At 51.0% G+C, this 19,383-nt stretch overlaps 1 protein-coding gene across 1 annotated transcript in view; it reads left to right on the top strand.

Moving 5' to 3' along the window:
- Positions 1-19,383, top strand: part of XXYLT1 (xyloside xylosyltransferase 1) — a 161,227-nt gene that overhangs the window by 28,035 nt on the left and 113,809 nt on the right. Inside the window, exon 2 of the mRNA XM_045519817.2 lies at positions 1,463-1,610. Within this exon, the coding sequence (XP_045375773.2) occupies positions 1,463-1,610 (148 nt within the window). The remainder of the gene's footprint in view (positions 1-1,462; positions 1,611-19,383) is intronic.

A 19,383-nucleotide genomic window follows, 5' to 3' on the forward strand; every position in this document is an offset into this window, starting at 1 on the left:
CTGGGAGAGACCTGGGCAGAATCGAGGGAAAGGTGGGAGGAAGTGACAAAACAGAGCCTCTCTGCTTTGGGACTTCTGCAGGTGGGGCCACTGACAGTGTAGGGGCTTCGCGTGGCCCCCTTGCACCGTGGGCACCCTGTCCAGGCAGGTTCTTGGCCCTGGAGTTGGGGTGGTGGTGGCTGATCGCACGTGGCCACATCACAGGCTCGTCCTGTCCTGGTAGCCACCAGGGAAGGGTAGGTGGAAGGTCATCAGCAGGTCTCTTGTGAGGGTCGGAGGAAGGACATCAGGGCTTCCGGCCTGAGTGCAATTATTGAGCGCCTCTTGTGTGCAGTGGAGTGTGCTAGATGTTGTGGGGCACATAACAGGGAAAACTTACAAGCTGTATGTGAGCAGAGCCATGGCGATTTGGTATCTTGTACAAGGCTGGGGCTCCTTGTGGGATGGGCTTATAACCTGGAGGAATGTCAAGCAAGGAACCCATTAGGGGCTCTTGTCTCCTCTAATTGCTGGTCGTGCTGCTGTTCCTCTCCACTGGTAGCTGTGAAGGAAAGAGGAAGCACGCACAGTGGAAGGAGCATGGGACTTGGAGTCAGAGACCAGGGTTCAAGTTCTGAGTCTGCCACGTATTAGCTATGTGACCTTGGGCACTGTAACCTCTCTGAGCACCCGCTTTCTCATTTGTAATTTGGAGCCATAATCATGATGTCTGCCTGCTGAAGCCCAGGTTGTCATGGGGATCTATGTGTATGTGAGAGTGTTCCATAAACTGCAGAGCTCTGTTCAGCAGCTGGTGACATCTCTAGACTCTTGAGTATTTTAAGGAAAGTGGTGCCTCGTTATTCCTTATACCTCTCCCAGCACCTTCACAGTGTCTGAGACACTCCAGAGATGCTAGTTGAGTCAATGGACGAGTCTACTGCAGCACCAGGCATTTTCCGCGTCCCCTTTTCTAGTGGCCAGACCCTGTCACTGTCACACTGTTGGAGGAGGGAGGTGGAGCCTGTGGAACATGTGTAGTAGCCTCTGGGCGATGTTGGGGCCAGCGCTGCCGGCCTCCCAGACTTGCTGAGCATCCTGACTTCAGGACCAGACCCTTTAACCTGGTTTCCAGTCACTGGGCTTAGAGCCAACTTCAGGGTGGCCCGGTTTGAAGTTCAGAAGCAGAAGGAAGACTAGGGACTGCTCCCATTCCCTGTCCTGGCTCCCCCGCCCCTTCTACTACACCCCACATGCCTGCCTGCACCCCCTCACTTGCGGCATCCCCGTCCCCATAGCCAGCCTCCACTGACTCCCCACTGCTTCCCCATTTCCTTAGCTCTTAGGGATTCCAAGTCCCATGCTCGTGGGGCCCCCCGCTCATGTGGCCTGGAGAGGCAGTGTCTGTCCCTTCTGCGGCACACGTGTGCTGGGTGCCCGGTGGGGTGTGCTCACTCTTGCCACTTCCCACGCCCTCCTGCAGGTCGTCTTCCACGACGTCGGCGTGCTGACAGACAGGCTCTTCCCCGTCGTGGAGGCCATGCAGAAGCACTTCAGTGCCGGCTCTGGGACCTACTACAGCGACTCCATCTTCTTTCTCTCGGTCGCCATGCATCAGATCATGCCCAAAGGTAACCTGGTCTGTGTGCCAATAGCCCCCTGGTTGTGACTTTGCGTCCATTTTCCTGGCTCCAGTACTGCTGGTGCCCCATGTCGGAGAGAAGAGCTGCACTTTAACACGAGGGGATGGGAGACGGTGAGGGCGAGCAGGCCAGCTGAGGCCCCTGTGTGCAGAGCTTCCTGCACAGAGACTCCAGGACATGGCCCTGGGACCCATTCACGAGGACATGGTGTGAGTTACGTGGTGTGGCGTCCCTGGATCAGAGCATCTGGGCTCCAGCCCTGACTCTGCTCCTTGCACACATCCTTCTCTGGGACTCATTTGTAAAATGGCAGGTTGAACTAGGTGACCCTCCATCCCAAACTGTGATCCTGCTCTTTCCGGTTTGAACCTCTACTTATCTGACTTTGAAATATCAAATCTAGATGTGAGAGATGCAAATTATGACTGAATAGGACTTTTCTTTTGAGACTCTGATGTGCAATTAAAGTATTTTCTGGTCCCTCCCAGGCAGAAGAGCTGTGATTGTCTGGTCTGTGATAAGCTGGTCTTGTGTGGAAGTGCCGGCAGGTCATCCTTGGACCAGAAGCCTTGGGGGAGGGGAGTTTCATTTGTGTGGTGTCCCATGCTTCTGCATTCTTCTCCTCCAAATGGTCCTTGATTGATTCTGGAGCCCTGAATATTGCCCAAGCCCCCTGGTTTCTGGCCAAGGTAAACCACAACCTGAACATTTTAGGGGTGAGGAAGGGAGTTCGGGATCTCGGGGTAGCAGCTATCCAAACTGTAAGCAGTTGTGTTTCCAGCAATTCCCAGACCAGGCAGAACCTGCCCGCCTAGGGGATGGCCAGGCTGTTTGGTGGAAGGGCCTTGCAGGGCAAGGAGTGGAAGAGGAGTCAGAGCATCGCTGTTTGAAGGGACCTGGCGAGGCAGGAATTCAGGAGTTAGAGGTTGAAGCTGGGTTCCTGCTGGCAGGTTGTCATTCCACAGGAGAATCTAGCCCATCCATTCTGGCTGGGACCTTGCCTCCACAGGGCGAGTTCCTGCACCACGGAGGCTTCTGAATGTTCTCATAGCTGTGAGGCAAGGACTCGGGGAGCTTCAGTGAGCAGGGGTCTGAAGGAGAGCAGGGGCGAGCTCACCCAAAGGGCACAGGGAGGAGAGCTGGCATTTGTGATTGTGCACAGAAACCAGGTGCAGCTCTGTCTGCTCCCCAATTTGCCCCACCAGTCCTGGGGGTTACACGTGAGAGCCGACTGAGGAGCTGAGTGAACAGCAGTTATTTCTGTCCCTTCTGGTGGGCAGGGGTGGTCTCTCCAGGCAGGCTTGGGCAGGTGTGTGGGTACTCAGGCCGGAGGGGGCTGCGGTTCCTGCTGTCCTGGATTCTAGAGGAGGAGACACACATGAGTGCTAGTCCCAGCTCTGCTGCCCGCCTCGGGTGCCTTTGCTGCGGCCTCAATTTCCCCACCCAGGAACGAGGGGGCTGATCTTGTGAAGAGTCCAGGGTTACAGGAATCCCCTTGTGGGTTTCTCTAGTTCCGGGGAGCGGAGGGAAGAGGGGTTCTCCCCTTACCCTTCCTCTCCCATCCTCACCTCACTCCTAGCAATCCCTGATCACTCTGTAGATCAGGCTTTGGAGCAGGATTCTACTTGGTCAAAAGGTTTTGTGGTTACGCTGGCACTTTGAAATGTCTCGACTAGATGGGCCTTAAGGGCCAGACCAGTCCTGTTGTCCCGCATGCACGATTGGCCTTGAATGAAGTTCTGTGACAGAAAAGGTGGCAAAGGACGGTAGGAGGTCTGGGAGGGGGCGGCCCTGGCCTTCCTTTCTCTCCTCCGTGCTTCAGCTGGTAGGTCTCTGCCCATCGTATGCTAAACTCTAGGCCAGGTTATGCTTTGGGGCACCCAGAGGGACGGGATTGTCAGGGCAGAGAAGGGACTTCTGCTTCACAGCACTGGGGAGGACCAGTTAGTGAGCAGTCAGTGCAGATGACAGGACTTAGGGACCCCAGGCCGCCATCCCTCCGTCTCCCTGACTGCCCTGCCCTGTAGCCTGGCCTTGCGCCCGGGCCTTGTCTGCAGAGAAGAGGCTTTGGCCTGAGCTTTGACGTTCATGCAGGCGATCAGGTTGTGAGTGTCCCTCCAGGTGGCCCACGGGCTCTGAGGGGCCTGCGTCAGGAGGTGGGGGAGGAGCTGTTTGGGATGGGCTGACCCAGACATGGACTCTCTTGTTGGGTTCTTTAGGCGAATGATGATACGCTGCTCGAGATTCATTTTTACATCTGCCTGAAGTCCGCTTCCTAAGAAGGGTGTTGTTAGGAGTCGTAAGGTTTGGCAATCATAAAATTGAAAGAGCGATGCTGCAGTTCCATGGAGTCTGGGGGCTCCTGCCGTGCAGACCGGCTGCTGCGCAGCACTGGGGCAGCACCAGAAGCTTTCGGAATTCCTGCAGCTTTTGGAAGGATGCTTTGTTTTCCAGCACCACTAGTGCTGTCTTGCGTTTGTCATGGCTCTTTATTGCTGCCTTTTTTGTGTTTGTTGTTTTAAATCATATAAATTGCTATTGTTTTGTGCTTTGTTGATGGTTTTGTTCTCGTGTAATTGCTGCATTCATGCTATTTTGGTTTGTTTTGTTTCTTTCATAGTGTTCTTCTTTCTCCGGGAAAGTGAGAATGGGCGTGGTTGGATCATAAACCCTTGGTCTTGCCAGGAACGCTGGCTTAGAAAAGCATGTGTTCCCCTGAATTCTGTCTCAGGAGGTCCTGTCTGGTGTTTGCCCCCAAAATTCAGGTTATTTCTCTCCGGCCCTCTCCCTTCTGAAGCCTAAGTGTCACCCTTCTGTACCCACACGACCTTTACAATATATTTACCTCTTTTGCTATTTGAAAAGTGACACCATTCATTAAAAAAAAAAAACCCTGAAAACTATGTTAAAATAGAAATGAATGTATCCCTTTACTACTACTTAGACATCACGACCAAATAATTCTCTGATTATCTTCTAATATTTCCCAGCACATAGCTTTTTAAAGATTTAAGCAAAGTCAGAGTTTTACTATATATTTAATGCATTTTGAGTCTTTTTTTATACAGCAGAAAATGAAATTGAACCTTCATCTAAGCTCAGAAATGAAAGAAATGGTACAAGTAAATCTGTATTGTGACTTCTTCGGTTAATGTCACTCATCACCATTTTCTGTGTAATCACAGTCCTTGAAAATTCTTTGAATGGTTCCATTGAGTAGATGAACCTTAGTTCACTTTATCATTTCCATGTTCTCAGCACCTAGTTGTTATTTTTCTCTATGATCATAAATTACACTGTGGTGAATATCCTCATGCATCAAGAATATTTTCTCTAATTGGGATTATTTCCTTAGGCTAGCTCCCCACAGGTGGAATTAGTGGGCCAGAGGTGACCCTTACAAAGCCAACCTGTGTCAAGTGCCCCCGCCCCGGCCCCAGTGTCTCAGCCTGCACGTGTGAGGTTCTGTACAGTTTTCTAAGCCCATGGATGACTGACCTCTCAGAGGGACCTCAGCTGCTATCCCTAATTGACAGGGGAGGAAGCGAGGAGCTGAGGGCAGGCCACTTCTCTGAGTTCTAGTTCTGAACACCCCCAACCCCTTGGTTTCCGGGGCCTTGGTCCCCGCTCGTTCTGATGGTGAGGACTGAGTGCTGGCCTCTCATACCCGCACGGCCCCTCGAGGCTTCCAAAGCCTGGCCTCCTCTCCTCTCCGGGCCCCTCGCTGCAGCCCTGTAGAAGGGGCCTGGCTGGCATGGGCGGGCAATAGGTAACCCTGTGTATTTTGCCCTGACTGTCCCCCTTGGAGTAGCACTGCTCAGACCAAGTCTGCAGAGAGGAATGAAGGGGCCTTGCTGGTGAAACACGCTGGCTCTGATTTTGTTTTTTCTTCTGTGGCTTGTTGGAGGGGTCACACGAGGCTGGCTGGCTGGCTGGTCGTGCTGCTCACAGGTGCTTGCCTGCGCATGGGTCCCACGCAGACACACAGCCTCTCTTCGCTCCTCACTCACACGTGCGGGGCTTTTATCTCCTCCTGTCGATGGTGTTGGGCTTGTTGCCATTGGGAGCATCTTATGCAATGGAAAAGAAAATATTTTGCCCAAGTGGAGCTGGAGGGAGCAGAGAGCAGCTTCCCTCTCCTGTGTCACATGGCTCCACAGAGCTCGTGGCTCTGGCGTAGAGACACGGGCCATAAAAACAGCCCTTACAGAGGCTAAGCCATGGTGCCTGGTTCATGCTTGTGGTGGGGGGTCCCCCTAGGCAGGGAAGGCATGTGCGAAGACAGTCAGCAGTGGGTAAGGCTGGCCAGAGGCCCCGGGAGACTTTCCTGGTATGCTGTCCTATCCTGTGTTCAACCCTTTGCCAATAGACATCTTTGCCAAGGGTCTGGGGTTTACATGACACGGTGCTGGGCACTCTGGGTGTCCTAGAGATGTTTGCTGCTTCTTGGGCTCACAGTGGTAAGATGGGTGGCATGGTCCAGCAATTAGGCAGAACGTCACGAAGGCCACAAGGGAGATCCACACAGTGCTGCATGTTCAGAAGAGGATGAATCACAGGAAAGAGGAGGGCTTTATGAGGGAGGTGGTACTTGAGATGGGCTTTGAAGGATGGGTAAAATTTCATTGTGCGGAAACAGGTGGTGAGCAGGTCAGGCAGTTAGGAAGAGTGTGGAGATTGTTTGGGAAACAGCACACCACCTTTTTTGACAAACATACTAGGGCACATGCTGGGAAGCACTGAAAGAGAAGATGGCTGGGGGAGATTGGCATGTGCTGTGGGAGCTCAGATGCCAGGTCAAAGAGCTGGCTCTGAATACAGGAGACAGAGCCTCTGTGAGCATTTTGGCAGGGAGGAACTGAGACTGGGAGTGGATTGCAGGGGGAGATGTTGGGGTCCAGCTGCATATCTTTACTGAGTGTCCATCAGCTGTGCAGGCTGTGGGAGACTCACAGGTCTCTGCAGAAGACCTGGCCTCAAGCAGAAGCAAACCTGGAGAGAGAGTGTGTGTGTATGCACACGTGTAGACCAAGCATGTCTCATACAGAAGGTGAACTACAGTCCAAATGAGACCTCACAGGCATCCCAGCTTTTGCACAGCCTCCCTCTTTTCCTGAGAGCCCAGGGGCTGCAGCAATCGTTATGCTGGCTGCCATGGGAACAGTTATAAACTAACTTCACCTTTTAGCAACTCTGTGGCTCAAGAACAAAATGAAGTGAAGAACTTATGAGAGTAGGCAGAGCAGGGATTCTTCCACTCTGAGCCCATCAACCCCTGTAAAACCAGTGCAGATATTCCTGCCATGGAACCTTGTGTCTGTCAGTCCTTTGCACTTTAGTGTGAATTAGCCCCCAGGCCGATTGCTTTCCTCTGAACACTGTATAGAAATAGATGACCCACGGAAATGAGATGAATAATATGTTAAATAATGACAAATAAATGAAGTCGAGGGAAGGAGGGAAAAAGGATTTTGGAGCCTAGTGCACTCCTGGGGTCTTTTGGAGATAGGCTCAGGCTTGTCTTGAGAAACCCCTGAGTCCAGGCAGAAGGAGGTTGGGAGGAGGGAGGCCAGCTGCCTGATTAGACCTTGATGAGGTTGGACTCCTGGAAAGATCAAGGAAACTCTGCTTCCCCACCTAGTACTTTCCTTCCTAGACTCCGTGAGTCTAGGAACCCTGGCCTGCATGATGCAGCTTGGCTTTAGCCGCCCTGTGCATCTACTTGGCTTCTGTAGGCTAACCTGGGCAGCTGGCTGTTTTTACCCTGGCTTCTCTTGGGTCGAGGGTTTAAAAACTTTCAATTGACTGACTTCTTGATGAGCCTTGGGCAAAACCAGCTCCATGGGAGACAGGGTGTTTATATACCTACACAGAGCTGCTCACCCTGGTCTGTGTCTGTTTTGGGGTCATGTTCCCAGGTACTTTGTGTTTCTGTTGGTTTCCCTGCCTGTAGTTGAGGAGTGAAGCTCTGCACAATCCTGTTTTTGCATGGAGGAGGGGTGGGTTTGAGTTGTGGCAGCCTCTTCTAACTCTGCCTATGATTGGGGCATTGGTACCTCTGGGCTCAGAATTCCCGGGGTCACTGGCTATGAGCTGTGCTGGTAGCACTGGCATCTGGACTGCTCTGTGTGCCTGAAGGACTCAGGCTGGGTCATCCTTGGGGTGTGGGGACTGTCATTATGACTGCTCTGTTTGGGCCATGCTGGGGAGGGGGCATCTGAGATGAGGAAGAGGGTGTCCTCTACCTGTCTGAGGACAAAATCTCCATCAGTCACAACCTTTCAGTTTTATAGAGCATGTTCATGTCCACCTGTGGCAGGGGTGCCCAGCAGCAATCATGATCCCATTTTTCAGACAAAGTAATTGAGGCACAGAGAGGGGCAGATATTTTTCTTGGGGTCACAGAGCCTGACTGAGCAAGGATGTGACCGAGGGCCCCTGACTCTCAGCGGGTGCACACCAGGGACATCCCTACGCTTTCCTGGCTCGGAAAACACCTGGCTGTGTTCTCAGGTGTCGGCTTCCCCTTCAGGCCTGGCCTCAGATACAGTGTGGGGAGGGTTCACATTTGCAGAAGATTCTCTCTGCTTGAGTCAATCAGCCAAAATTTGAGGGACAGCTCTGCCCCAGACCTGTTCCTGGGGTTTTGGAGTAAGTAGAGAAAATTCAGTTTTGCCTCAATTTCCCCTTTCAGCCTAAGTTTCCTCATCTGTAAAGTGGGGATAATTTTACCCTTTTAACCTTGGTTCTAGGGCTGTTGTGGGGAGAGGTCAGCGTGGGAAAATATTGAATGAACACTGAGTTTTGCTGTGGCTGCTGCTGCTGATGGTAATGACTTCATGTTGGTGTTTCTTCAGGTCAGATGTCCCTAAATCACTGGTTCCCAAGCTTTGCTATCTAGGGACACCCTCCCCCCACACCGAGCTGTCCAGATCACCAATGGCTATCTCTCCTACCTCCCCCCAGGGGAAAACTAGTGCCCAGTTAGGGGGAAAAGATTGTGCACTGGCCGGAGGCATGGGGTCTGGCCACTTGTCAGCTCTGGGCTGTAACAGGGCATCACATTGTTCTTTACTGTGTGACCATGTAATCCACAGGAGGTTGTGTGCATCCCAGGCGCCTGGAGGGAGCAGGGATTGGTAAAGGTGGTTGAGTAGATCTATGATCTACTTTAAGCCTCCTAACAATTCCGTGACTTAACCAGGAATTAAAACCCCAGTTTTACAGATGGACAGTATGAGGCCTGGAGAAATGAGTTGATTTGATGAAAGTCACCTCGTGGTGACACCTTGGTAGTCCAACTCCAGTTCTTTCCTGGCCTCAGTTCCCCCAGCTATTCAGAGAGGGCATGGGGCTCCATGACCTGCTCGGTCCTCCCCAGCCAGGCATTCGGAGTGCTCCTTGGGGCACACGCTCCCTCCGTGTGTGTACCAGGAGTGTTTGCCGTGTAGGTTGTGTGTATGTGTGTTCTCTATGTGTTCCACAGTTTTCAAATTGGAGGACACCCTTACAGATCTGTGTATGTATGTGTGTTCTTCACTCCAGCTTCTCAGAATCCCCTTTGGTCCTCAGCACTTTGGGCCTTTGCATCTTTTCCACATCTGTCTCACTGTCTAGTCTTGAGCAGTCACTTTTTATTTCTATTGTGAAAGAGGTAATTAGGCTTATTTATTTATGTATCTAATTTTTAATGGAGGCACTGGGGATTGAACCCAGGACCTTGTGCATGCTAAGCACACACTCTACCACTGAGCTATACCCTCTCCCTCCCCAAGCAGTCATTTTTTTAAAAATAAACTTTGTTTTAGAACAGTTTTAGATTTATGGAAAAATGTAAAGACAGCACGGAGAGTTCCCATAGCCCCACATCCAATTTCCCCTACTATTAACATATTACATTTATGCAGTATATTGGTTACAGTTAATAAACCATATGGACACATTATTATTATCTAGAGGCCGCACTATTCACATGCGCTTAGTTTTAGTCTAAGGCCCTTTCTCTGTCCCAGGACCCATCCAGGACACCACATTACATTTGGTTGTCGTGTCTCCACAGGCTTCCCTTGGCAGTGAAATCTTCTCCACCTTGCCTTGTTTCTGATCACCTTGACAGTTCTGAGGAGTACTGGTCGGACAGTTTGCAGAGGGTCTGTCAGCTGGAGCCTGTCTGATGTTTTTCTCATCACTGGCCGGGAGCTAGGAGTTTTGGGGGAGGAAGTGTCGTTTTCATCACGCTGTGTCCGTGGTGCATCACATCGTCTCAAGTGTACGTGATTTATCGCTGTTGATGTTGACCTTGGTCACCTGGCTGAGGGAGTATGTGTCAGGTTTCTCCACTGTAAAGTTTCTCTTCTCTCTCCCTGGCCATGCTGAAAGCCTGTGGATGCTCACTTTTTAAAGGGCAGGTGTCTACTGCTGGGGCCCATCCTGCAGGTCCTGCTAGTGATCTGCCCCCGGCAGTGCCACCAGCCATGGTCTGTGGGAGCCCAGACGTTCTGAGAGACCCCTCACCATTCCAGAGGGTGGGCCCCATTTTACTGCATGGGTCAGTCAGTGACCATGACCATGCTTCTCTTGACACCCAGGCCCAAGGTCTGCAGGGAGTGCAGAGCCAGGGAGGTCTGCAGCAGGCTGAGAAGGGAGTTGGTCTGTCATGGAGACGAGGTCTTCAGGCTCGGGTACAAACTGCGGCTCTGAGACCCACTAGATTCATGGCCCTGGGAAGTTACTCCAGGCTGTGTGGAGTAGTGATTAGGAACAAGGGCCTGGAGCCAGAGTGCCTGGGCTCAGGGCAGCCTCCTCGCTGATGTGCTGAGCGACTCTGGCCAAGTTACTGAACCTGCCTAGGCCTCAATTTCCCCATCTATGAAATGAAGATAACAACAGTTCACAGGGTTGTTACAAGAATTAAGTGAATTAGTATTTGAAATGGGCTTAGAACAGTGCCTGGACGTGATGTATCTAACGGGAGGCGTCCTGCTGTGTCAGCCAGTCTCCTCTCTGGATCTCAGTGTCCTTATCTGTAAAATGGGGATGATAAAGGACTTACTTCAGAGGAATCAAAGTACCTGAAATGTGCAATCATAGCACCTTTATTATTACCAACACTATCAGCCCCATCCTGCTCATGCTTCCTAAGGAGATCTGTGCGTAAAAAGATCAGGCAAATGCAAAATGTTGTCAACTCCCTGAAAATGTAGGACTTGCTCCCTGAGTGTCCTCTGCCCCAGAGTCACCTTCTTGAAGCCTCCTATGATGCTTGCTATTACAGAACAGAAGGACAAGGGTGACTGGAGATGAATGGGGGTGGCCCAGTCCTGCTCCTAGATCCCCTTCCCCTGGCATCATGAGTACCCCCGAACATCCTTATTTCAGCAGTCTGTCCCTGGGGCCTTGCTCTCCTCACGCTGGAGGCAGACAGTTGGACTCCTAGATCCACTTTGGGTAAGTGGTGCTGGATGGGCAAGACTGGTCCAAATCTCTGGTAGTTCATGCATAGGTGCATCCTGGCCCAGGTTCATAGGCCCACATGAGACAGAATGGAGTCAGGGCTAGAAAGCCTGCAGGCTGGGGACAGAACCAAAATGGGAGCATCAGTCTGACAGCTCTAGTTCATTCATTCATTCATGCTTTGAAACACTGAGGTCAGTGTGCAGCCTTTTCTTGAAAGCCTCTAAAATTCCATCTTCTTCTTCTTTTTTCCCTCTTAAGTGAAAACTGGCAAATGTAGTAAAAGGCATATTCAGTTTGGACTTCTTGGTTCTGTGCTTTTTGTGTTTTTACTCACTACTGTTGGAGGGGGTCTTAAATGTTCTCCACTGTTGTCTCATAGCAGATTCATAAAACAGAGAAGACTTTTAAGGCTGGTTTGTGGAACTTTATAACTTCGTTCAGTTTGAACCCAAATCAGGAAACTAGTCTTTAATCAATGTTTAATCATCCATCAGTGAGGCAGAGTTGTATCTAATGGGAGGGGTCCTGCCTTGGGATGTGCATGCATTCTGAACCTGCGGTGCAGTGGAGAAGGGGTGGGGATGCTGGGGGTGGTCTCTTCTCTACCTGTCACTCAACATCAGGAGAAGGCAGTCACAAAGGGCCCTCTAAACTCGGTGATGCTGTTTTAGTTGGTTTGCCGGTCTCTGAAATCCTTAATGGAACAGGTGGCGGCTGGCTTGTGCCCTTACCCCTGGTTGATTGATCCCTTGGCCTCTGCTTACTAGTTCAGGGGTGAAGTGGCCTGAGGGTAGAAAGGTGGGTAGTTTAGTGTGGACGTGGGGTCGGCAGGACTGGGGGTGAGTCCTCACCCTGCCTCCACTGTCCTGGCCGTCGGATGTAAGGGAGAGGGAGAGCTGCCTCCCCGGAGGACGGTGAAATAGAATCTGACTCCAGGATGCTGTTTCTAGTGGGTATGGTCACCGTGTAAAGGTCACATGCATGACTGTGGCTTCCCTTCTCTCTGGAGTTTTCCTCCTACGCTTGAGACAGGAGAGGCAGGCTGGAACAGGGCTGCCTGAGAAGGGCGGGGCCCGGGGGCACTGTTTCCCTCCCTCCCCTGCACCCCTCAGGCTTGCTTCGGCCCAAGCAGAGTGAGGTCCCACTGAGACTCTGGGCCTCAGTCACGTTCTCCAGAGTGGTTTGCCAGAATTCTGCCTCGCAGCCCAGCTAATAACAAAGTGGTATTGACTTTCTCAGCTGCCATTACTCCTGGGGCATCTGCAGGACTCAGAAGCCTCCTCAGGAGGAGGGGTCCCTCTGGTCACAGCAACATCTAGTACCGCCTAACCCCTCCTACCGCCTAGCAGGCCCTGCGTGAGCAGCCTGACTTCTCTGAGCTGCCGACTTTGTTTAGAAAAGGGAGATAACTGATTGTCCAAATGTCCTCGGGCCGGATGGGGACCGAGGTGGCGTGTGAGGAGCTGTAGCCCCTGGCACGCAGGGACTTAACAACATGTGTTATTGGTGCTTTCCCTCTCCCAGGGCCCGCTGCATAGCAGCACGTGAAAAGCTCTGATAAGCACTGAAGTAAAAAAAAAAAAAAAAAGTTTCACTTTGCTTAACTCAGTATTTTTCAAACATAGCCTATTACAGAACCCCTTTCTAAGGAATACTTATCCACATTCTGAGATACGGCTGTTTCACAAAACTCACTATAAGAAATGCTGCCCTTGACCTAGAGTAATAAACACCACTGGAGTAGCGCCTTCAGGGAAGGGCGCCTCCTGTAAGTCTCTCCTCTTCTTGTGTGGCATTTTAATTTTTTTTTTTTTTTTTAGTGGAGGTAGTGGGGACTAAACCCAGGACGCTAAGCACACGCTGTACCACTGAGCTCTACCCTCCCCACCGTGGCGTTTTAATTATTCACTACTTTGTTGCTTACACCGTGACTACTTCCTGAGGGGATCTGAAGTAGCTTTGGGGATGCCAAAGTTTGCCTCTGATGCAAAAGTGTTAGGAAGACTTTGCCTGGATCACAAATCGTGGTGGGAACAGAGTTGTGTAAAAGGGGGGGGGGGGACGTGTGTCTGGTACCAGTCTGCAGGCCCTGTGCTGCTGACAGACTAGAGTGGTTTCAGAGGAGGGTGACCCAGAGGGTGGCTGAGGGATCCTGAGGTCGACCCTTGAGGGCACCAGGCCGCCACCCAAGACAGGACTCACGGTCTTCTGAGGGGCCATTCGGGGAAAGGGAAGGCAGGGCTGTTCTGTGTGGCTCTGAGAGGCCACGCCAGGTGCAGCTGACTGGAGTTTCTAACTCTGTCGCCACTGGTCTGTGGGCGCCGTGGGCAAGGCCTCTCCCTGCCCAGGGGGCAGGTCCTCACCTGCAGCCTGAGGGGTTGGATAAGATCCAGGGTGTAGGCTGGCTGTAGACCACACGCTGGCCATTGTAGCATCCTTACAGGGGCTTTCAGTGGCAGCGTTCCTGGGGACCACCTGTCCTCGTGTCACTGCTCTGGGTTCTGTGTCTTCATGTCTCCTTCGACGCCCCTGGGCTGAAGCCCTCTGCAGAGCCCTGGTGGTCAGCTCAGTGTCTCCTGGGCTCTCCTTGCTCACTCGGCCGCAGCCACACCAGCTTCCCTGCCCCTCCGCCTGGACCGCCCTCCTGCGGGTCTCCCCACGGCTTGCTCCCTCACTCCTTCAGATTTCTGTCCCGTTGTCACCTCCTCTGGGAGAGTCCCTGAGCATCCTGTGTAAAAGTGTACTCACCTCCTCTGGAGCACCCTGCTCTGTCCCCTGTCCGGCTTCATAGTCCTTATCTCATCTGATGGAGAATGTATTTTACTTTTCCTTCCGATCGTCTGTCTCCTGCACCCACATGGAGGCTCCACGAGGGCAGGAGGTCTTCTGCGTTTTGTTCACTGCTGTGCTCCCCGTGCCCAGAACAATGCCGGGCACACAGTAGGCATTCAGGAAGCATTTGTCAAGTGAATTAGGTGAGGACATCTTTGTTAGGTGTGTATCTTGAGCCAGTCTGTTTTGTGGGTCACTTCCATACACCAGGGCCGACTCACGGCCTTGGCACTTTTTCTTAAGCCCACTTAGAACTACCCAGGGATGAAGTCCGGCAGCTTCTGACAAACTGCATAGAAGCTAGACGTTCTTTGTGGGTTGGTCACAACCAGGAGCTTGGATTTTCTGGACAACCACTTCTTAATGGGTCCTCCAAGCCTTGAGGAATCACGGTGATTCTGATTTCCTGGTGTAGCCGGTGATGCCCCGATGTCCAGGCTTCAGCGTGGTGTGAGGTGTGGGAGCTCTCCTGTGGAAGTGAGCAAAAGGGAAAACAGATACTCAGGAACCTGCCTGAGTGAAGACATCTGAATAAATGCTGAGCAAAAGTTTGAAACATGAGTCCAGTGATTGCAGTGGAAACTGCTTTCTGCAGGCTCCTGGGGAGCAAATTGGAGGCATCTCAGTTTTCTTATTCTGAAGAGGGACAACTGAGCTGATTTCTCATGAAATGCTAAAAATAATGTGACGGAGACAGAGACCACTTTCTGTTAACTCAATGTCAGAGGCTCTTTGTAAACTAATGAAAATAGTTGCCATATTGATTGAACAGTAATACCTTCCATTTTGGTGTCCATCCCCCACCATTAGATTCTATCTTTTAACTTTTCAAGATCCCCTTTTAAATTCTTGGCCACCAAAGGCGCCAGCCAGCATTCATTTCTGTCAAGAGGTCAAGCAGCGTTTATTCTCAGCACCTCGGCACCTGTGAAGGGTCTGCTGTCTCCAGCCATATGCAGGGTGCTGGAATGGGAGGGAGCCCAAGCCAGTGGGTGCTCACAAAGCCAGAGGTCAGAGGTCAGCAGCCCTGAGCCTGGACTGGGGAGATCACGAGGGATGATTTGCATGGAGAGTGGACCAGATGCCGCCAGTTCTGTCAGAGTTCAGAGGGGAAACCTGTGAGGCGGATGTGGTGGGTTTGTGCCGGGCCTTGAAGGCTGAAGGGCTAAGGGTCGGGGAGGAGAAAGGCAGGCATTCTGGGCGAGGGACGTGCTAGGCAGAGGCCAGCATGCCCGAGGGTTGCCGCCTCTTCAGGTGGTGTCAGGTCCCAGGTCCGTCAGTCCAGTGTGCCCAGCAAGCACTACTAGGGCTGACATTAAGTGCGTACCTTCCCCTTGTCCTTGTCGTCGTGCATCATCCCCTGGCAGGAGAAGACTCGGTTTCCCTACCCAAGCCGTGTGTGTAGCTGCTGATGGCCAGGTCCTGCTGGTTGAGCATCTCGGATTGAACCTCAGGCCTGCTCTTCCTTTCTTTTCCCTGCCCGCTTAGGAGACAGGAGGGAAGGGGACCGGGCACAACCATTGAAGGAGGGACACGGCAATTGAGGACAGGACAAAATGGTTAGAACCAAGATGGCAGCCGATTCAACTTTCAGTAGACTTTGAGCCTCATGGCACACCCACAGGCTCCGTGACAGTTCCTAGGCTGACCTCAAAAGGTCCAAAAATGGGCGGAGGCCCGATTCCTGGAAATCCTGTGCCTTCCCTGAAAGCTGTTGGAATAATCCTCCTACTTGTTAATATGAAATTACTGAGCCCATAAAACTTGACTACTCTGTACCCCATGATCTCTCTCTGTCTCACCTTCTTAGAAGGCCCACACTCTGTGGAGTGTGCCTCTCTCTAAATGAACTTGCTTTCACTTTACTATGCCTCTCTCTTGAATTCTTTCCTGTGCGAAGCAATAACCTGTTCTCCGACAACTCTTACTCTGGCTCCTGGACATCCTTGGGAATGTTCCTGGGCCTCCAGAGAGTGCTGCAGGCACTGTGGCCTTGGCTGTGCCTGACTGCCTCACCCCTACCCCCAGCATAGTTAATTGGGGCTCCCCTACAGCCATCCTGTTCTCCAGCCAAAGGAGCTGCCTGAAATTGTTTTTGGTCAAACGCACAGCCTGCTTTCCTACTTCCTGGGCTTGCTCAGCTCTTCCTTCAGCCCCCATGTACCCACTCTGTGTATCAGAAGGACCCCCAGAGGGCAGGCTCCCCCAAAACACAGGGTATCAGCAGGGCTGCCTCTGTCTGGACCTCTGCAGGGGGTGAAAACCCCTAGAGAGTCCCAAGTCAGTTGTGATGGGACATGACATGAACCTGAACTTTTTTGTAAAATCTGAAAGCAGGGGTCGGGGTGATTCCCATCATGTATGGATAGGAACTCTCAGCAGGCAAGGATTCCACTAAGTGAATAGAATCAGCATGTGGGTTTGGCGTTCTGATGGTAAAATGCTGCTTTAGAGCTGCTCATCTTCCAGGGAGCTGTCACAGGCCTTGTATGCCTTAAACCTTGGCTTTTCTTTTTTTTTTTTTTTTGGTGGAGTTGCTGGGGATTGAACCCAGGATCTCGTGCATGCTAAGCACATACTCTACCATTGAGCTATGCCCTGCCCTCTGAAGTTTACTTGGCTTTTCCACTTCTGTCCCTCACACCAGCTTCTTGCTTTCGTTCAGGACTGACTTCTTAACTAGGCTTTGCTGGTTCCTGCCCTAATCTCACTCACATCTTAAACTCTGGTCTGTCACTTCTCCCTGAGAGGTGAGTGAGTGTGTGGGGGGCAGTGGGTGATGGTTTTCCTTCTGCACTGAATTGGGGTAGCCAGGTTCAATATTGATATTTTTAAAAGCATCATCTATCACATAAAAAGCTTTGTCCGTTACCATCATTAATCATGGAACTGTGACATTTGGGGAACTCATGGGGCTTGGGACAGGAGTGAACTTTTGACTGAGCTGATTTGGTGGCTAACTCCAAGTAAACTCCGTCTTACCAGACTCTGATGAGTGTCCTGGCCCTCCTCTGATGCTATCCCAGGAACCCTAGACTTTCCTCCTCCTCCTCCCCATCGCTTCTTCCTCTTCTTCTTATGAGAAAGTGAGACTCATGCAGATCCACACAAGCAGAGGGATTGTTATGGGAGGGGCTGGAACGAGGGAGCTCGGAACTTGGGGCAGCTGTGGGGACCCGTCTGTTTTGGTGATTCTTTCTCTTTCCCTCTAATGATATCTTTGTTTCTGTCTATACTTCTCCATTTTATTCTCTCTACGCTGCTTTTTGAAAATGTTTTTTTCCATTCCTACGGAACTGAAGCTTGCGTGGGGCTTTGGTTTGTTATGACTGCCCCATAACAGGCATCATCTCTTAATACTTTCCATTTCAGATCCTGAAAGAGAATCTTCTGGCCAGCCTGCAGGCCATGAATTGTTGACTTTATTGGTCATCCAGTCAGCTGGAACCAGAGCAGGTGGGGCCGTGTGGACCCAAACCCGGCCACCTGGGTCTGCCTCTGCAGCTAGGGTGTGGGAGGGGACAGGTGTGTGATTGTTGCTCTCAGATGTCGAGCAGCCATCTGCACTAGAGGGGAGAAGAAGGGGAAAGACAGGCATCAGATGTGGGTCTTGCCCTCCTGATTTTATTTTCTAGTGAAGGAATTGGAAGTTCCTGTCATACAGAGGCATCGACTTTGGGGGATATTGTAGGCAGCCTCTGAGATGACTCCCACTGATTCTCATCTCCTGGTGTTCATGCCTTTCGCCTGAGTGTGGGTTGGACTTATGACCTGTTTATAGTGAATAGAATATGGTGGAAATGATGGCTTAACACTTCTGAGAATGTTATTGAAGACTGTGGCTTCCATCTTCGTTACCTTTTCTCTTTCTCTGAGCCCTTGCTTGGGAGGAAGCCAGCTGTCATGTTATGAGCTGCCCTGTGGAGAGGCCCACATGGTAAGGGATTGACATCTCTGGCCAACAGCCCAGGGGATCTGAGGCCCACCAGCAGACACGGGAGTGAACCGCGAGATGATGGCAGTCTGTGAGCCAGGGCATCCGGCTAAGCTGTGCCTGAATTGTCTCAGAAGCTGTGAGATAATAAATGTTTGTTGTTTTCAGCTGCTGAGTTTTGGGTTAACTTGTTATGTGGCAGTAAATAACTGATATGGGGGTATATGCACAGAGCTGTGAGAGGGTAAAGGTGGGGTGCACCTTTGGCCGAAGAATTTGGGGGAGGCTTTGAGAAGAATGTGGCATTTGAGTGAGGCCGGCCTTTTTTCCTGGGAGTGGTCTGCACAGGGTGGGCCATCTGTGCTTATGTTATCAGAAGGAGGGAGGCTGATCTGGCAGTCCTGTTTTCCAAGGTGGGTCAGGTGAACACAGTTTTTCTGTTGCATGGCCTCTAAGAACATCCATATCTTCTGTTGAAGAGGTGGGGCAGGATTTGCTGTTTCCTCCAGCCTCCCGCTCAGCCTGACGCGTGGCATCTCTGATGAAGGTTGGGTCTCCTGGGCCCTGGTGGCCTGCATCACGGCGCTGCCAGGCTGCCTAGCACCTGACACACTGATTGGAGAGCGACAGCTCTGAGTGCACAAGCCTGCCCTTCCACGTACTCCTTGGACCTGCGCTGTCCGGAAGCCCACTGGGCCACCTTCCCCACAGCTCAGCTGGGGGCCCTGCCTTGAGGGTTCTTTGAGACAAAGGCTGGCCAAGCCTCTGCTGGAAAAGTCTGAAGACCTGAGCTAAAGTCTTGTTTCTCTTTCTTACTGATGATGTGGCCTTTAGCAAAGCAGTGAGTGTCCTCTCTGGGATTTTTTTTTTTTTAATTCCTGCACCTTTTATTATGAAAAATTCAAATATATACAAAAGTAGAGAATAGCACAATGAACTCTCACATCCCCATCACCCAGCTTCAACAGTTATCAGCTCATAGCCTGTCTCGTCGCTATGCCCACCCACTGCCCTCTCCCTCAACCCTGGGTTATTTCAAAGCACATACTGGATATCATGATATTATTTTATTCTTAAGTTTGATAAGTAGCTCTAACATATAAGTAATTTTTTTTACATAAACACAGTATCTTTATTATATTGAACAAAATTAACAATAAGTCCTTATCATCTAATATCCAAGCAGTGTTCACATTCTTTAATTGTCTTAGAAATGCGTATTTGTAGGTTTGTTCAAATCAGGATCCAGACAAGGGCTACATGTCTCCTAAGTCTTTCTTTCTTTTTGTAAATTAAACTTTTAATTTTGAGATATTAGTAGATGAGCAGGTAGGTGTAAGAAAGAATACAGAGATCCTTTACCCACTTCCTCCCAATGGTACCATCTCTCAAGACTACAATATATCAGGACTACTAGGGTCCTGAAGTTTTGTTTGCTTTGTTTTGTTTTTAATCTTTTAAAAATATTATTATTATTTTTTTTATTTTGGTGATGGCGGGGAGGTAATTAGGTTTATTTATTTTTAGAGGAGGTACTGG

This window comes from Camelus bactrianus, chromosome 1 (assembly GCF_048773025.1).
Source record: "Camelus bactrianus isolate YW-2024 breed Bactrian camel chromosome 1, ASM4877302v1, whole genome shotgun sequence".
Classification (NCBI taxonomy): domain Eukaryota; kingdom Metazoa; phylum Chordata; class Mammalia; order Artiodactyla; family Camelidae; genus Camelus; species Camelus bactrianus.